Source organism: Fusarium mangiferae (genome assembly GCF_900044065.1).
Source record: "Fusarium mangiferae strain MRC7560 genome assembly, contig: FMAN_scaffold012, whole genome shotgun sequence".
Taxonomy (NCBI): domain Eukaryota; kingdom Fungi; phylum Ascomycota; class Sordariomycetes; order Hypocreales; family Nectriaceae; genus Fusarium; species Fusarium mangiferae.
The window spans coordinates 235,598-252,487 of record NW_024573932.1 but is presented as its reverse complement, the minus strand read 5'-3'; the positions used below and the strand labels follow the sequence as shown (position 1 = coordinate 252,487).

The window sequence follows — 16,890 nt, the reverse complement described above, 5'->3', positions numbered from 1 at the left end:
TGTGATATGGACGCGTCTGGTGGTGTAATGGGGAGAGATGAAGGATGATATGGATGTCTGAGGCTGAGGTTAAGGTTGAGGTCGAGGACGACGAAGCTGTTTCAAGACGGACCGAGTCGAAGGGAAGGGAAGGAAAGGAAGGATGACGGCAGTGTGTGTTGTTTTTTCCCCATGTCTTTTTCCTTTTCGATTCTGGTTGTGAAAGGATGGGACTGTTCGATTTTAGGTTCGGTTACTTATACCCCAATGCCTGGAGTTGATTCCTTGCACACCAACATAATGGCCCCCTGAGTGAAGCTTCGTGAACTGAACCAATTGCCTGTGATGAAAACATGATGTGGTTGGGGGTGCAATGTACATATCCTGTATATTGGGCGATTTAGTGTAGTTTGTGAAGACAAAGCATTTGTTATTATTCTGTACCAATTAGTTTTGCTGCGAGAGAGTATTCCATTCTTGGTTGTCTACTGTCAGTGAGTTGGTGTTTGACAGGGCTGTAAGATTGGCTAGGAGGGACCGTGGCGTGTCCCCTGTGATGGGCGCTGGGCAGTCAGCCTGGGCTAAGGTACCTGGGCAGCTGGGCTACTTGTCGGGTACAGTGGGATTGTGGCGGCGGGAGGGGAAGCGTTGTGTGACGGGGAATGGCGTGGTAGATGGTAGATGTGACAACGGCGATGCATGATGGCGTCGAAGGGTTTTGGAAGGTTTTCGAGTGCCAAACCATCATGACATCCATCAATCCGTTGCTAGTGTGGTTATTGCATTGAGCTCTGGCGAGAAAGGCAAAATGGGCCGGAATGAAGGGGGCGGTACGTAGTATGATGGGCAGGGATGAGTCCATGACCTGAAATCTGGGGTGATATGGACGTTGGTTCGCAGAATGCACGAGCTTTGGACTCACGACTTCCATTGTGGTAATAATTATTAAAGTAACTCGTTAGAGATACATTGAGGTTGTAAATGGAGTCGAAGATGAAAGTTTAATATATATAGTAGGTAGCATTTCGGGTCTGAAGATCAAGCCAAACTCAATCGATTTAATTGAACTTTGTTGGCGAGCGAGGGTATTTGCGACCGCGGTGCTCCAGCTGGGAACAAAGTGACTGCTTTACTGTAGGTATTACAGAATGAGCAATGTTGCCTTGAAGAAATGTTCAGTGGGCTGGATATCAGAGGATTTCATGGCAGCAATTGCTCTTATTACGGCTGATATCTATACGATGATGCTCCTGATGGATCACCAAGACAGTCACATCGCCTCTGTTTAGGTGTATGGAGTTCAGGGGTCAAGCCAGGATCAGGTGCGTGATCTTAGACGAACCGATCACCAAGTTTGAGTAAACTCGAGCTGTCATTGGTCCTCCCTCAAGCTTGGACACTGTTATCTCCAGAGCGGTTTAGTGGGTTAGTGCGTCTAAACGAAAAAGGTCATGGATGTCTCGTGTCTCTCGGCACGAGAGGTCCGCTCTGCCAGTGCGCGAGTGAGTGTGTGAGTGCTGAGGGGGAACGGACAGGTACGGGGGGCCTTCTTCTTTGGGAGATTCGCTTCTCTTCTTTAATCCCTCTTCCCTTTGGTTCTATCCTTTCCCCAGATTTCACAGTCTGTCTGTCTGTGGTGTTTGATAATCCTCTTCTTTTTTCTTTTCCACTGTTTTGCTCATCGTTTGCCTTCTTCCTAACCCAAGGGAGGACATCGGTGGCACTATCAATCGTTTTTTTAGCTTCTCGTCGCTATTCATCTCTCGCTCAAGTCACACAATCGAGTCCCGATCGATCGAAAAAAAGCACTCGCAGAGTCTACGCGATAATTTCCAAATCAGACACTCGCTTTCTGTGGAGTTGTCCGACATCCTTCTGCTCTCGTTAAGAAGGAAACCCCTCCGTTTTCAAGGGAGATTTCTAGAAAAGGGACAATCTTTTCGGATCGAGGACGCGCAAACTGTTTTGCTGCCCGCATTCCATCGCCCTTTTTCACTCGATTCAACTGTCAATCAGCTGCCTGATAAGACGGTCGCTATCAACACCACACAAATACACCCTTAATCACCGACAACAACCCAAGTCGCTCGCTTGCTGGGTTGTTTCAACTGTCGTTTTTGTGTCTACTCGATTCAACAGCAGTCGCTACCTGTTCTCGACACTTGAACGCCTTATCTACTCTTAATATCCCGATCAGATCATACCATAATACCGAACCCCTAATTCGAGGCCGCTCTCGCATTAAAGCATCAGTTACATCTGTTTTTGCTCGACTCTTTCATATTCATAATGTTGCGATCTCTTGTTGTTGCTGCCCTTTTGGGCGCTAGCTCTGTCGCTGCCGTCAAGTGCACGCGCAGCAGCCACTGCCCCGAGGACTCGCCATGCTGCTCCAGTAAGTTACCTGCACAAACTTGATGATATCTGATATCTGACATGTATTAGCTTATGGTGAATGCGGTGTTGGTGCGTACTGTCTGGGTGGTTGCGATCCTACAATGTCCTTCTCACTCGACTCTTGTGTTCCCGCCCCCGTCTGCGAGGATCGCAAGATGAAGATGAACTCCCTCGATTCAATTGTCGATATCGGCAAGTATCTTGGTGATTCTTCAAAGGCCGACTGGGTTGCGCAGGGCGAGCCTGTTGTTTTCCAGAACAACGTGCTTCTTACCATGCCCAAAGACAGTGTTGGCACTCTACTGTCTTCTACTGTCTACATGTGGTATGGTAACGTCAAGGCTCGCTTCAAGACCAGCCGTGGCGCTGGTGTCATTACTGCTTTCATCCTCTTCTCTGACGTCAAGGATGAGATCGATTATGAGTTTGTCGGTACAGAGCTCGGGGATGCTCAGACCAATTATTACTTCCAGGGCATCACCAACTGTAAGTCGTCCTAGTGTCGTGTCACACAACAAGGTAGCCCCTTGTTCGTGGCACAGCCATGAATCCTCACGTGATTGTCTGTTGTACCTGACACGGCTGACACTTTGATAGACGAGAATTCCGAAAACATTACGCTGTCTGATACCTTTGCCAACTTTCACGATTACGAAATCCGATGGACACCCGACAAGATTGAGTGGTGGGTTGATGGCAAGCTCGGCCGAACTCTGCAGAAGAGTGATACCTGGAATGCCACCTCTAAGAACTTTGACTTCCCCCAGACACCCTCTCGTGTGCAACTTTCTCTGTGGCCTGGTGGCAAAGAGGGCAACGCCGAAGGTACTGTAGCATGGGCCGGAGGTCCCATCGACTGGGATGCTCCCGATATCCAGAAGAGTGGTTACTACTTTGCTACCTTCTCCGATGTTGAGATCGAATGTTACAATGCCAAGTCTGGTCCTGGCACCAACTCGGGTACTAGTTACTGGTACAAGGATGCTGCTGGCACCAACGACACCATTGTCGACGGTGACAAGAGACACACCATTGCTTCTCTGATGGCCACTGGTGAGGACATGGACAAGGGAAAGAAGGAGGACAAGAAGAAGGATAGCAAGGACGATGACAAGGACGATAAGGACAGCAAAGATAGCAAGGATAAGGACGACGACGATGATGATGAGCCCGCCACTATTCCTGGCGGCAGCAGCGGCGCGCCATCCAATGATCACGGAGACGACAGCAGCGATGACAGCAGCTCTGGGTCCGGTTCTAGCAACACTCCCTCAGGCAACCCCGACGGCGACTCAACTGATACTGAGCCCGCTGACACCACCAACTGTCAGACCAACAGTTTCAACCAAGACTGCGCCAGCTCGGACTCCAGCAAGAGCAGCAGCAGCTCAGATGATGGAAAGGGCTCCAACGCTGGCACACGGAACGGCGCAAGTGCCCTGGCCATTATCATCGCCGGTGGTGCTCTGTTCTGGCTGTAGTCAATGACGTTGACGTTTGATGCCGGTCCTGTGACTCCTCCCATCCATTAACCTCTCTTTTTTCCCTTACCACTCTTATATAGCATCTCACTGCACGTTTCCTGTTTAGCATTTCATGACGGTCGGCATTGAGATTTTGTATGTAATTTCTTCTCTTTCATGTGTCCATATTCTGTTAGTAGAGGGACAATAGTGGTAAATGGGTTTGCATGGGCTTCTTTTTAAACGAGGTATTTTACTTGCTTGCCGTGCATGTGATGATGGCATGTGAAGAAGACTGGGCGGCTTGGTCATTTAAATATGTGATCATCTGGTCTATGCGCCTTGTTATGGAGAAGATGTGTGTTTGGGATTGAGTAGAGAGGATGGGTCAGACAGACTCCTTCGGATTTGATGGCATGATGAGGACATCCGTGTTAAGATGACAGATACTAAAATCTCACGTGCCTGCAAAGGATTAGTTCTGGTGAAAGTAAAGACAATTCGACCTGTCAATAAAAGCAAAAGAGAATAAGCATAACCATTAGTCAAAGCGTTGAGGATCGAGACAAACCATGGCCTCAAAGAATGGCCAACTAGCCAACCAATTCAGCCCTACTCTGAACATGGCATCATCTGGCCGGAGAAAAAAAAAGGTCTCGAGGGCTGAGCGTTTGCTTTTTTACCGCTGATCCAATCCCTTCTCGTCTTGGCGGTCTCCTATAAACGCGAAACCCCCTGCATCTCAGCTCTAAGCGCTGGAGTCGCTATGCTCTGAGCCAATTGTTATAGGGGGAGGATCAGTGGTGAAACTCGACAGGTGTGTTTGCTGACTGTGGCATCCCGTTTCGTTTCATGTTGCCGTGAACATTCACTGGCTAACAGCCCTACAGCCACTGTAGCACAGCCCCTACAAGAGGTACATACAGTACATTACCCCTGATCAGCGGTTGGTTGATCGCTGTTCTCCCAATCACTGACGCTGCGCCTCCACTGAATGGAATGGGCATGTTCGCCTTTTCACCAGTGAACAAGGCTTGACAAGAGGGATTTCTCTTGTTCCAGTGACTGTGCATCTGCATGGATCACAGTCCTTTGTGAGAATGGTTCACTACCTGGTCTAGGTCCGGGTCTTCTGAGGCTGAGGCTTACATCTGTAGCTATATATGCTCAACCCCCAGCCGCTGATCCTTGGTCACTCTATTTCTCACAGCCGCAATCCTTTTTTGCAAACCTCAGCCTCCCTTGATCAAAACTACACACACTTAAAAAGATTGGACTGGTTCCTGTCTCTTTTATAGACTTTTCTGGCTTTTTCAAACTTTTGATACCCCCATTCGATATTGATTGTCGATCGCTATTACAGTATACTACCTTATTGTATCAGACTCACTACTACGACGTTGCAACGAAACAACACAACACAAACCAAAACAAGACACGCTTCACACAACAAAGATGAAGTACACTATCGCTGGCCTCTTGGCCTCTCTCGCTACATCTGCCTCTGCGCTTCCTAACATCGCACGCAGCTCATACCCAACCGCCTCAGCATCTTCATCCGCTGCTGCTCGCATCCTCCTCGGAAACTCTGGTCACATCTACGTCGCCGACTACAGCCCCAAGACGGGCAAGTTCGAGCTCACTCTGAACCAGGAGATCGAGGGCGGTAACTCGTGGATGGCCTACTATGACCCCAACTTGCTCTACGCCGTTGACGAGAACTCTGACGAGCTGAGACTCTTCAACCTTGATCTCGAGGCTAATAAGCTTACCCTCAAGACCAAGAAGGCCGGAAGTGTCGGCGTTGTTCATCTTGAGTTCAACTCGGACAAGACACGTCTTGTTGGTGCTGCTTATGGAAATGGCACCATTGATGTTTGGAACACTGAGAAGGGCGGCCTGGAGTTTGTCAAGACTCTCAAGTCTCCTGGAAAGCTTGGTCCTGACAAGGAGCGCCAGGCTGCTTCTCACCCTCATCAGGCCAACCTTGATCCTTCTGGCCGCTACTTTGCCGTCAACGATCTCGGCACTGACTCTGTTGTCATCATCGACTCCAAGGACGACGCTTACAAGATCGCAAAGAACATCCCCGTCGAGGCTGGCTGCGGTCCTCGACATGGTGTCTTCTACCCTCGTGGTGGAAAGAAGGCTACTCACTACATCGTTGCTTGTGAGCTGAGCAACCAGGCCCTCGTCTACTCTGTCTCGTATGAGGAGAACACCCTTGCTTTCAAGCACCACCAGTCCATCTCTACCTACGGCAAGGACGCGCCTGCGAAGGACCCCAAGACCGCTGCTGTTGGTGAGATCCTTCTGGCTCCTAACAACAAGGACGTTTATATCTCCAACCGTTTGTCCGGAAACGAGACCGACTCTATCGCTCGCTTCACCATCGCTGAGTGCGGAACTCTCACTTATGCCGATACCGTCTCATCTGGTGGTCTCCTCCCCCGCATGATGAGCTTCAGCCGAACTGCCAAGCACGTCTTTGTTGGTAACCAGAACGGTACCAGCGGTCTCGTTGCTCTTCAGCGAGGTGCCGATGGCAAGCTTGCTGAGAAGCCTGTCGCTACCCTTCCTGGGTCTGCGTTCGGCGAGCCTTTGTTCGGACCTCAGTATGTGCAGCAGATCCTCCTGAACTAAGACCGGAGATGTTCACTGTACTATTTCTTCTTCTTCTTCTTCTTCTTTATGGCGCTTTTGGTGTTTCTCGGGCTTGATAGACCCTTGGAATCGGGCACATTGGTAATTTTTTTTTTAAAAAAAGATTCTTGTTTGTTAGTCAATCAGATAAATTGACATTTGCTCTATACCCTGGTATCAGAAAAAAGAAAACGCCTGTTCTTCGTGATGAAAACCCTGTTGCAAATGTGATCCTATACTGTACTGTAATCCGTATACTCATATCCCACTCAATCTGAACTTGAATCGCTCGCCATGCCTGCTCCTCCACGCCCCGATGTATCTTCCAGGCTCTCTTTGACATGTCGATACTCTTCATCTAGTATATCTGGATCTGTGCACTTGTAAGCTGTCTCGAAGTCGATGAGAACAGCATCGCCATCCTGTCTGATGAGGAAGTTGTGCTTGTTGATATCGCCGTGTACGATGCCTAGATCATGCAGCTTTTGCAGACTACGCTGGCATGTGGTGAGATCTTCAGGTTCTGCAGTACGAGCATTGTGAATCTCTTCGAGGAGGAAACCAATGACTCGCCCGTTCTCGTGAATATGGCCGAGAAACTCAGGGCCGATGCCTTGGCCGTGGATCCATTCGTACGAAGTTGTCTCAGCAGCGAAGTAAGGAATCTCCCATGGGAACTGCGCAAACTTTGCGAGGACCGGTGTCTTGAAAGTAGGATGGGATACACGATAGAGCGTTTGGCGCACACGCTCGATCTGGCGGAGCTCGAGATGATCTATCATAACATCATGCCAGACATTTCCAATCCCGGGCAAACTGCTTCTTCTCGTCTCGCAGAAGAAAGGCTTCCCCGTATGCCCGTCCTTTCCGACACGGCCCTCGTTCCAGTCTCCGGGGGGAAATACGGGGAGTTGAGGGAGGAGTTTTGGCTCGTATGTGCGATGTTCAGGGTCTATGAGACCCCCGTCTAGTGTGACGTATCTTACGTGAGCGCCGTCGACGAGGAAGCGATACTCGCTCTTCTCGTCTGATTCAGGGTCTGCGAGGACAGCGAGAAGCCTGACGTTGTTGTTATGTTTCATGATAGAGTGATCTTTGAGTAACCATAAAGGTGAGTACCCCTATGGTTATGGCTATAACAGGTGTATATGTATATCGTAGTGATCAACACGCGATACAAGAGGTTGATGATAACACGTGGGGGTTGTAGCAAGCCACAGAACCACGTGTGGAGCTGATATGTTGAAGATTGATGATTTATAGAGAGAGTGAGCTGAGCTGAGCTGAGCTGAGCCGAGCTGCGAGGAAGAACGAGTCTTTTTATGATTGAATAGTCTAGTCTATGGAGGGGCTTGGATGGCCTTTTACAGGTCAGGTAATGCAAAGCGTGCACCTGGACTGAACTGAAAGTGAGGAGAGCAGAGGTGGGAATTGCGCTTTGACTCGTATATAGTGCCCCAATACTACCTGTACGGTCGATAATTAAGCGGGGGGTTCAGTTCTAAACGAGTCTGATGATTCTAGCTGGAGCTGATGAGCCGTCGATTCTGGCCGTGTTGATCAGCATTGGATATGTACTGTAGAGCATCGTAAATGCATGTATGTATCCGTTGCATCATGTTTGCCAACGAACGAACAGGTGGTCAATACATCCTCAGCCCTCTCGGAGAGTCGACTTGGGGCCATTTCCCCTCTGTTGATCAACTACTGGATAGGGCGGAGACTATGCCCGGAATACACGGATTAGTGCCGATAGGGACGTGTCTACTGCTGTAGCTAATACTGTAGTAAGCGATCTGATAGTATGGGAAATTCTTTGTCAAGTGCTCATGACGATCCGCTCAGCCGAGTCATGGCCCTGTCTGTCGTGTAAGTGAGGCGGTTTCCATCCCCTGAATATTGCCATGGGGGGGATGACAGGGGTAAGTTAAAAAGCGCTCAGCTTTTGGAGTGAAGAAGAAGAAGAAAAGAAAAAACGAAAGAAATAATGAATTAGTGCAGGATGACATTGGAGGTTATGCTGATGTTAGTTGAGCCTCAAGGAAAAAGCAAATATGATCATCATGCGCCATGACCCTTCTTTGGCTATGGCTTCAGCTCTAGACTATGGGATGGGATGGGATGGGATAGACAGAGTGACGTGATGAATGTACTTCTCCAGGTTCTTGGTATGTACAGTACAGTATATACTTGGTTGATATCATGTTACATTGTGATCCCCAATTGGTATATTCTTTAGCGACACAACGTGCGTGCGTGCATCGTTGAATGGTGTCGTACGATTGGTAACGAGACGTTGATCGAATGCCTCAAATGGTCGATTGATGCGTTGGCATTGAAGCCACGGCAGATGTCTTTTTGGTTCTTTGCTCGTCTCTCTATTTATTCACTCACTTATCTTTCTTCAACTTGTTATAGTTCTGCTGCTCAGATCAAGCCCAATCTGTCCAATATCATCACATCAAGTGACATCTCGACAGCCTCACATCATATCATTCATACCAAATCACTCGCTATTCTCACTACACACTCTACCTCAACTCACATCGCACAGCATTCTCACCCCCCGCAAGTTCAACCGTAACAGTGACCATCGCCGCACAAACCTCGCCTCGGAATCCATTGATTGGAACATGAATGCACGTCTTATTAGTCTCACTCTCACTGCACTCGTCGGGCTGCAGCGCCTATATGCACGCATGCATCCCTCCCTCCTTCATGTCGTTCCTCAAGGAAACATCTCTCTCACACCATCCATGTCCAATTGCCTGCCATACACAATTTCTGCCTGATCCCGTTATCGTATGTAGACGCAAACTTAAATATCCTTCTCTTTCTCTTCAGGCCTCATCCCAGAGAGATAAGTATCTTGTCCTGCATCATGTTTTGTTGATTCCGGTGTCGTTGGACGCCCCCCGTTTTGCACTTTTATTATACCAATGTTTTCGACTCTGTTCTATTCGAGACCGACCTGTGAGATTTGATGTATATCCCTATATCCTTGCCTCATCTGCAGGCTGCCCGACGCCATGGATCCCCAGCCATTCCTCATCCACTCACGAAGCCCTTCAGTCATATTAGCCCATATCCGTATCCATATCCCACTCTTATAAGGAGACAATTCTCTGATAACCCAACGACGAATAACAACATCAAGATTGGACTCATTGTGGGCTTTACCCTTGCTGCGTTCCTGGCCATTGTCATCACCTTTTTGTACTTCTACTACAGATCTGCTCGGTTTACTTTTAGGAAGAAGAAACATCGTCGGCATCATCACCACCACCATCACCATCACAGGAGGCATAAATCGATGAGCAGTGGAGGCTCGAGACATTCTGATAGGAGTGCTGCTCCTGCGGATGATGCACCTCCGCCTCCGCCTGATAAGCCAGCAGATGGGTAGCAGGGGGAGTAGGCCTGTCTTTTGGTAAGTGATTACTGTACTCATGCTTTTATATATCCGAGAACGAGGCTAACGCATGCTTAGATTTCTCTATTTCATGTATATCTTTGAGTGTATTAGTGCTTCGTTCTTTGACTTGCAAAAGTAGAGTCCCCGGGCATCATGGCTGTGTAGTTGGATTCATGTATCGTATCATTTGTATTCTATCAGCCCGTCTTTGAGAAAATTCATAAGCTTCAGTATTGTCTCTTCCGAGTATATCGTACAGTCTATTTCTCTTCATGTGCAATGATCTAACAAACAGAAACAACATCCCTATGCCGTCTATGCCAGCGATGTCCAAACAGGAAAGGATAATTCAGTCCATCGTGTATCTGAGGCGCGTCCATCTCATTCGGTGGGTGAAATGGATGTAGATGACAAGGATTGGGCATCTGAAATATCGGCTCCGGTCTTCGAGGGCCTGAACGATGATGTCGTCGTCCGTGGTGAAGCCTGTGATGTCGGCAGTTAGGGTGGTGACGGACTCCATGGCGGTGATGTCGCTCACGACACTCAAGCTCGATATCTTCAGGGTCACCCTCGACACTTGCGTTGAAATGTCCTATGACATGACGCCGACGGCGCGAGTGACGACGATGGTTGCGTCTCTGACTGCTGCTCGTCCTGAGCTGCTTGGAGATGTTCCAATTCCATACAAATAAGCCAACTCCGATGACAGCGGCGAGGAGAGTCAAACCGACGACTATCCCTATGATTTCTGGAGCTGTGTCTCGACGATGAAGCTTGTGAAGGGCTCTTGATAGGAGAGGTTTGAAGTCGTGAGCGTGATTGTAACCTTGAGTTGCTGGTTCTGTTGGGATATATGGTACCAGGTCATCCTGAAGTGTTGAAATGTGAGTGAGACTGATGGAAGGCATCGTGAATGAGAGAATGTTTATGAGAATAGCACGTATAACACATTATTTACAGAAACATAGATGGCGAATCTAATGTCTATATGCCCAGGGAATGACCTGTTTCCTCAATTGCAGCAACATATCGTGTCCAGCATCATACCTCGCCAGTTGAAACTGACAATCAATGATTGATTTCTTTCTTTCAGCTCCTGCAAACGCCCAGCTGGTTCCTGAGTCTGCAAACAAGCCCCCCGTCAAACATCTGCAAGGCACCGATTCCTCATGCAGTCCATCAAACTTGACAACATTCTTTGTCGTAACACATATAAATTCTAGAAGATTGCCTAACACGTTTGCAAATACACAATAAAACAGCAAACCCTCAAACTTGTACCAATGGATTATATCATCGCATCTCCCTCCTCCGATCTCTCCGTCGTCTTCTCTCTTCCGCCTTAACCTCTCCCTCCATGACCCCCCTGATCTGTCCCAACGTGCTCCCAATGACATCCTGCAACCTCCCGCCCTTTCTCACAAAGCGATCGTAAAACTCGCAGTCCCGATGTTTGGCGCCTCTTGCGTTCAAGGAGATTATCGTGCTCGACATGGCCTCCAACTCTGTCTTGAGGGTCTTGAGATCTAGGTCGCGCTTGTATCGGCGTTGACGACGACGGCGGCGGCGCTCTTCTTTGTCTTCGTCGCGACGAGGCTCATAGGGTTGAGCATAGTAAGTCTCTTCTGGGCGAGGAGACTCGTAGTATGGTTCTGCAAAGGTAACGCGGTGGCGACGTCTCTTTCGACGTTCTTTATCAGATCCGTATTTATCACCGTCATCTTCGACATCCCTACTCCTCGGCGCTTCTCTGCTCCTCTCCTTATCTTTGTCTCTCTTCCTCTTCTTATCCTTCTTGCGATCGTCATCTCTTCGTGGCTGTTCATTTTTGCCACCAAGCATACCGAGAACGAATTCAGCTACACCACGGAAATCTTCAGGGTTGATCTGGTTCCCGCTTCGCGTACCATCGCGAGTTCGCTTCTCAGAGGATGATTGACCCATGGCCTTTCTGGCGGCAGACTTAGCAGCGGATTTGGCCAAGTTCTTTGCGAATGTCTCCATGAAGCTGGGATCCTCAGGAGGTCGAGAGCGTGAAGACTGGTCCTGGCGACCAAAGAACTGCTCGGCAAAGCGGTCCATTGGCATGTCTTCAGGTTCGTCTCTGAGATGGTTCAGAAGAGTCTTTGAGATAAAGTAGAGAAGTATGGAGCAAAGATGATGCTCGTCGTCGCTGTCGTAATCGTCGTCTTGGTCTTTGGGGTTGTCCTTGGGTACAGACTTTGTCTCGGCTTCAACCTCACCAACTTGTGTCTCTTCTAGCTCGTCCTCAAACTCTTGCTTGATCTCTGGGTCCTTTTGAGAGATCGAGTCGTGAGCTGCAGCAACGTCGTTGCTTTGTCCCTCGACTACTTCTCCAGACCTTGACGAAGGGTTATCCAGGTTGTAGATATGCTCAAAGGACGCTAACAAAGAGTGTGAAGAATAGAGAGAAAGTGCAGGTTGATCAGGCGAACGACTTGTGTAGCGGATATGCAGTCGCCTATATATGCATGTATATTCTGTGACACAACACTGCCATAGTGACAGCAGCCGCCCGGCGGACTCTCGACTATTTAAACATGTCGAGGTTGAATATTACAGTGATTTTGTACCCATGAGGTACCAAGTCAGGTGAGTCGCGTCAGGTTCGTGATGGTTGAGACTGAGGATGATAGATTCATAGGCCTTTGGTCACGCGCCTATTGCGGCAATGCAGGAACATGACCGCGCTGAGACATGACCATGACCAGAATTCTGCACCAAATGATCGTCTTCTTCCTCATAATATTCGGACCTGACTAGAAGAGGTGATTCAGTTCCATCTATTTTTTAAATGCCTAAACTATCGTGATTGACTTCATGTCAGGCTTGTCCATCAGATGCTGGTGTTCTCTGATCTCAACCTGGAACCCAGCCAACCAGACTCCTTGCTTGAGGCCTTGCCACGACCTAGACTATCTTCCCAAACGGGCTGCCTCATATTTTCATGCCCTCTATGCTATTATTCGTATCCCATTCATGTTCCAGACGCCTTGCGAATGCACTCATGCCACAGCCATCATGTCTAGCAATGAGAAATTTGCAGAAACAGACCAAGCAATGCACGCAGCAGATATATGCGCTCCGACTAATTAGCTCAATAGCTCCTTGATATCTTCGATACGTTGGAGCTTTTTCTCTTCATCACTCATCATGCCCAAAGAGGTTGCACTGTTTCAAATGTTAGCTGTGCTCCGATACTCTCGCCATCAGTGATACTCACATGAACTTCTTCCGCTCCTGGACCTTCAGCATCCGCTCCTCCACACTTTCCTTGACCACAAATCTCTTGACTTGTACCTCCGACTCTTGTCCCATTCTGTGTACTCGATCGATGGCCTGAGCCTCGACTGCAAAACTCCACCAGGGATCCATCATGAATACTCGACCAGCTGTCGTCAGATTTAACCCGACACCTCCCGCACGTAAACTTAGCAACAGGATCGTGAATCCCTTTCTCTCGGTAAACTCGTTAAGTACAGCCGCTCGAGCTTTCTGAGCCATGGATCCGTCAAGTCGCAGGAATTTGATGTTCGCACGAGTGAGAGCTGGCTCGATAAGGCTAAGAAAAGACGTGAACTGAGAGAACACCACAGACTTCATCTTGGGATGTTCTCGTCTCAGATTCCGCAACTCGGACATCAGTGCAACAACCTTTGCGGAAGAGGCATTGACGCCAACCCGTTGCAGGCTGATCTTAGGCTTCTTCGACATCATCATATCAGGATCATCATCGTGTCGAATGACCTCAAACAGGTCACGTTTGTTGATGGGCTCTCGACAACTAAAACATCGAGGCACTTCGCCCTTGCCAATCTGATGCTTGATGTAATCAAGCAAGCACTTTTTACACGCAGAGTGCCAGCAGCCAGTCACGGTCTGATCATTCATCGGCTCTTCAAAACATAGAGGGCATTCATTCTCAGCCTCATCACGGATCTGTTCCAAGGCATGAGCACCGAAGGTCTGGTTAGTCTCCTTCGAAGCCTCATCCGTCTCCGCCGTGAAAGAGGTGATAAGCGACTCGAGATCCATATCATCTGCCAGTCCAGCAGCGGCATCAGCAGCAGCTCCAGCTTCTTCTTCATCTGCCACAGTATCACGATTGCGGACTAGAATGGGATGGCAGCAAGATTGGCGAAGACGCAGGATCTGTGCAAAGATGGTCGTAAAGGCTTTCATGACAGTACCCGCTTCAACGTTCTGCGAAAACGTTCGTTTCGCTTTGTTGAAGATGTAACTATACACATCTCTTTCCGTTTCCGATAGCTCCACATCAACAATTTCGACTTGCTTAGGTGGTAGGAGCACAAGCGGTTTGCCGTCGGGTGTTTTCATGTCCTTTGTACGTCGTAGGACGAGGGGCTCTAGCACTGTTTGCACAACATCCAAGGCCCGCATAAAGTCTCCCGATTCAAATGGCACAGTAATAAACGTTCGCCAGAACGAAAAGTTGTTCCAAGGCTCCACGCCTAGGAATCTGACAAGACTAAACAAATCTTCCAATTTGTTGACGATGGGAGTCCCCGTCAAAGCCCATCTATGGTAGGCTGATATTTCATAGCAAGCCTTTGCAGTCTTGGATGATCTGTTCTTGATATGGTGTGCCTCGTCGATAATAATGCGGAAGAACTTTAGGGAGAAGAGCCCGTTGTGAAAGCTCTTGTCTCCCTTTCTGGCAGCTATGCTACTGAATTCGGATAGAACAACTCCATAACTGGTAATCACTAGGTCTGGAGCGTTGGACGCGTTGGAAGCACAACAGAGTGCCTGCAGATTGCTTGACTTCTCGTTGCCGTAGTATAACTCAATCTTCATCGTTCCATCCTTGGAAGCCTTCACCGCTTCACTTTGCCATTGCGACAGTAGCGACATGGGGGCAATCACCAACGTTGTGCAAGGCGCATCAAGCACCGATTCTGAGTTTTTGCCCAGTCTAGTAAGCTGATTCACGCTCGAGAGCTCAACAACTGCTCGGCGAGCTTCAAGTGCGATCTCGGACCTATGCGTGTGCACCAAGCTTAGCATTTGGATGGTCTTGCCAAGACCCATTTCGTCGGCAAGGATACCACCCAGACAATGTTGTTCTTGAACTGGGAAGTCAAGGGACAAGTCGCCAGAATACGGATTGACGTAGAACTTTGGCTGTCCCTCAACCTGAGGTACATTCTTATCATCGACATCTTTCAATGGCCAATCGTACTCCTCCCAAAGAGGGTGCATGGATGGTTCCCGGTTGCTTTTCTCGTCCTTCTCTTTTGCCATCATCCAGTGTAGCGCTTGTTTTTGATATGATCGCAGTGTCATAGCAAAGGTATCTGCTGGCTCCGCCTCAGGGGTGCTAAAATCGAAGGACTGAGCCTTCTTGTAAAGTGCATCGAGCTGATCCTGTTCCAGCTCTTCTCCTTCTTCGGTCTCGGATGATTGGGATGAGTCGGCCTCCTTGCCGATTCTATTTGTATCCCCATTGGCCTTCTTCGCCTCCTTCTGCTTCTGTTCGTCTTGCTCGGCAGCTTTGAGCAGCCCCTTACGGCCATCTTCGGCAGCAGAATTCGACATAGTGGGCTGTAAGTTGATCTCCTGAAACAATTTAACCAGAGCGACTTGTCGCAGTCGAAGTGTTTTCTCATCGTTTGTCTCGTTTTGTTCGAAGAAAGCAGCCGATCGGTCGTCAGCGAGCTTGAATGAGCGGCTGAAAAAGGCAGAGTCAAGCAGTGAGCATCGCAATTGTAGAAAAATCGTGTCGTTCGTTCGGATTCTCTCAGGGGCGTAAACCACAGTTCCTTCGAATTTGCACACCTTTTCGTCGATCAGAGCTGAAACCCAATTTGCCGTCTCCTTCGCTAGCCGTCCAACTTCTGATCCGTTTTGGGTGGTGAAGCGCACGATTACATCGACTCGCCTCGCAGCGGCAGCGGCAAATCCTCGTGAAGGTGTAACTTGTCCGTTCTTTCCCTTCCCTCTGACAGATTGGGGTGGCTGTAACTTTTGTCGCTCGATTTTCACGACATCGCCATGCTTCAACACGTTAACTCCGCTCCGTGTAGCCCATCCTTCAACACCAAACGCTCCTATATATCGTTGTTTCGGCATTCTCTGGCTTGTCTTGATACTTGGCTTGCGTTCATTGGGGACACTTGGCGACCGACTGGAGCTGGTGGTAGAGGCAGGCCTTAATGGTGTTTTCCATGATGGCTTCTTCACAAATTTCTTGTATGTTCCATCAAAGTACATATTAACCGCTCGTTCGAGATCGTTTCCGCAGTGGTCTCTTATGGCCGAGAGGACGTCAGTAGAGACCTTGTCCCCGACGAAAGCTTCGAATGTCTCTTGATCAAAGGAGACAGACGACTCCTGTTGGAGCGCCGGTGGCCGTGACGGAGATGTTACAGGGAGATCATCGTCGTGCGTTTCGCCAAAATTATCTTTGTATTCATCTTCTTCCTCGATATCGTCCTCATCTTTAAAGAACCGTTTCGGCTGCGGTAGTGGGGATTGGTCATGAGAGACAGGGTCTGAAGAAAGTTCGTCTGGGTCTGCAAAAAACCTTCGTCTTTTCGCGGGAGGTTCTGGATCTATATGATCATCTGGGTGCTTTTTTCGGTAAGAAAGCGTCATGACTAAAGACCTTTTCTCATAGAGCGTTTGGCCAAAAATGTTGAAGCCCACCAAAAGAGCTCCTTGAGGTCGGAGCTGGACTTTCTGGGAGACGCGACAAACCCCTGCAGGCGCGACTGCGCGTGGAAGTGTCACCTGATCCCGTGTTTAAGTGGTTCCTTTCATCTCGTCATGTCGTGTTAATTGATGTGGCTCATGCTGTGGCGCGATGGAGCTCGACGTCATGAAAAATTCACTGAAGGCGATTGGAAATCCGACGTCTATGGGTGGCCGTGTCTAAGTCGCAGGACCGTCATGTTCATTGTATCACGATCAATTGTATTGTTATTGAGATGATAACAGTCCTATTTC

General features: G+C 48.8%; 7 protein-coding genes across 7 annotated transcripts; 2 read left to right on the top strand and 5 right to left on the bottom strand.

Moving 5' to 3' along the window:
- Positions 1-2,268: 2,268 nt before the first annotated feature.
- FMAN_07833 (putative cell wall glucanase (Utr2)) lies at positions 2,269-3,857 on the top strand (the record flags this gene model as incomplete). The annotated part of the gene is made up of 3 exons (XM_041821235.1): positions 2,269-2,374; positions 2,425-2,862; positions 2,974-3,857. 3 exons carry the CDS (start codon positions 2,269-2,271, stop codon positions 3,855-3,857), a joined length of 1,428 nt encoding a protein of 475 aa, XP_041687035.1.
- Positions 3,858-5,294: 1,437 nt separating this feature from the next.
- FMAN_07832 (uncharacterized protein) lies at positions 5,295-6,482 on the top strand (the record flags this gene model as incomplete). Its single annotated transcript, XM_041821233.1, has 1 exon — positions 5,295-6,482. The coding sequence occupies one exon, from the start codon at positions 5,295-5,297 to the stop codon at positions 6,480-6,482; it is 1,188 nt and encodes a 395-aa protein (XP_041687034.1).
- Positions 6,483-6,751: 269 nt separating this feature from the next.
- FMAN_07831 (uncharacterized protein) lies at positions 6,752-7,564 on the bottom strand (the record flags this gene model as incomplete). The annotated part of the gene is made up of 1 exon (XM_041821232.1): positions 6,752-7,564. One exon carries the CDS (start codon positions 7,562-7,564, stop codon positions 6,752-6,754), a length of 813 nt encoding a protein of 270 aa, XP_041687033.1.
- A 1,874-nt stretch (positions 7,565-9,438) lies between these two features.
- FMAN_07830 (uncharacterized protein) lies at positions 9,439-9,819 on the bottom strand (the record flags this gene model as incomplete). Its single annotated transcript, XM_041821231.1, has 1 exon — positions 9,439-9,819. The coding sequence occupies one exon, from the start codon at positions 9,817-9,819 to the stop codon at positions 9,439-9,441; it is 381 nt and encodes a 126-aa protein (XP_041687032.1).
- A 362-nt stretch (positions 9,820-10,181) lies between these two features.
- Positions 10,182-10,808, bottom strand: FMAN_07829 (uncharacterized protein; the record flags this gene model as incomplete). The annotated part of the gene is made up of 1 exon (XM_041821230.1): positions 10,182-10,808. The coding sequence occupies one exon, from the start codon at positions 10,806-10,808 to the stop codon at positions 10,182-10,184; it is 627 nt and encodes a 208-aa protein (XP_041687031.1).
- A 385-nt stretch (positions 10,809-11,193) lies between these two features.
- On the bottom strand, positions 11,194-11,904 carry FMAN_07828 (uncharacterized protein; the record flags this gene model as incomplete). The annotated part of the gene is made up of 1 exon (XM_041821229.1): positions 11,194-11,904. One exon carries the CDS (start codon positions 11,902-11,904, stop codon positions 11,194-11,196), a length of 711 nt encoding a protein of 236 aa, XP_041687030.1.
- A 1,109-nt stretch (positions 11,905-13,013) lies between these two features.
- On the bottom strand, positions 13,014-16,539 carry FMAN_07827 (uncharacterized protein; the record flags this gene model as incomplete). Its single annotated transcript, XM_041821228.1, has 2 exons — positions 13,014-13,092; positions 13,145-16,539. 2 exons carry the CDS (start codon positions 16,537-16,539, stop codon positions 13,014-13,016), a joined length of 3,474 nt encoding a protein of 1,157 aa, XP_041687029.1.
- Positions 16,540-16,890: the final 351 nt, after the last annotated feature.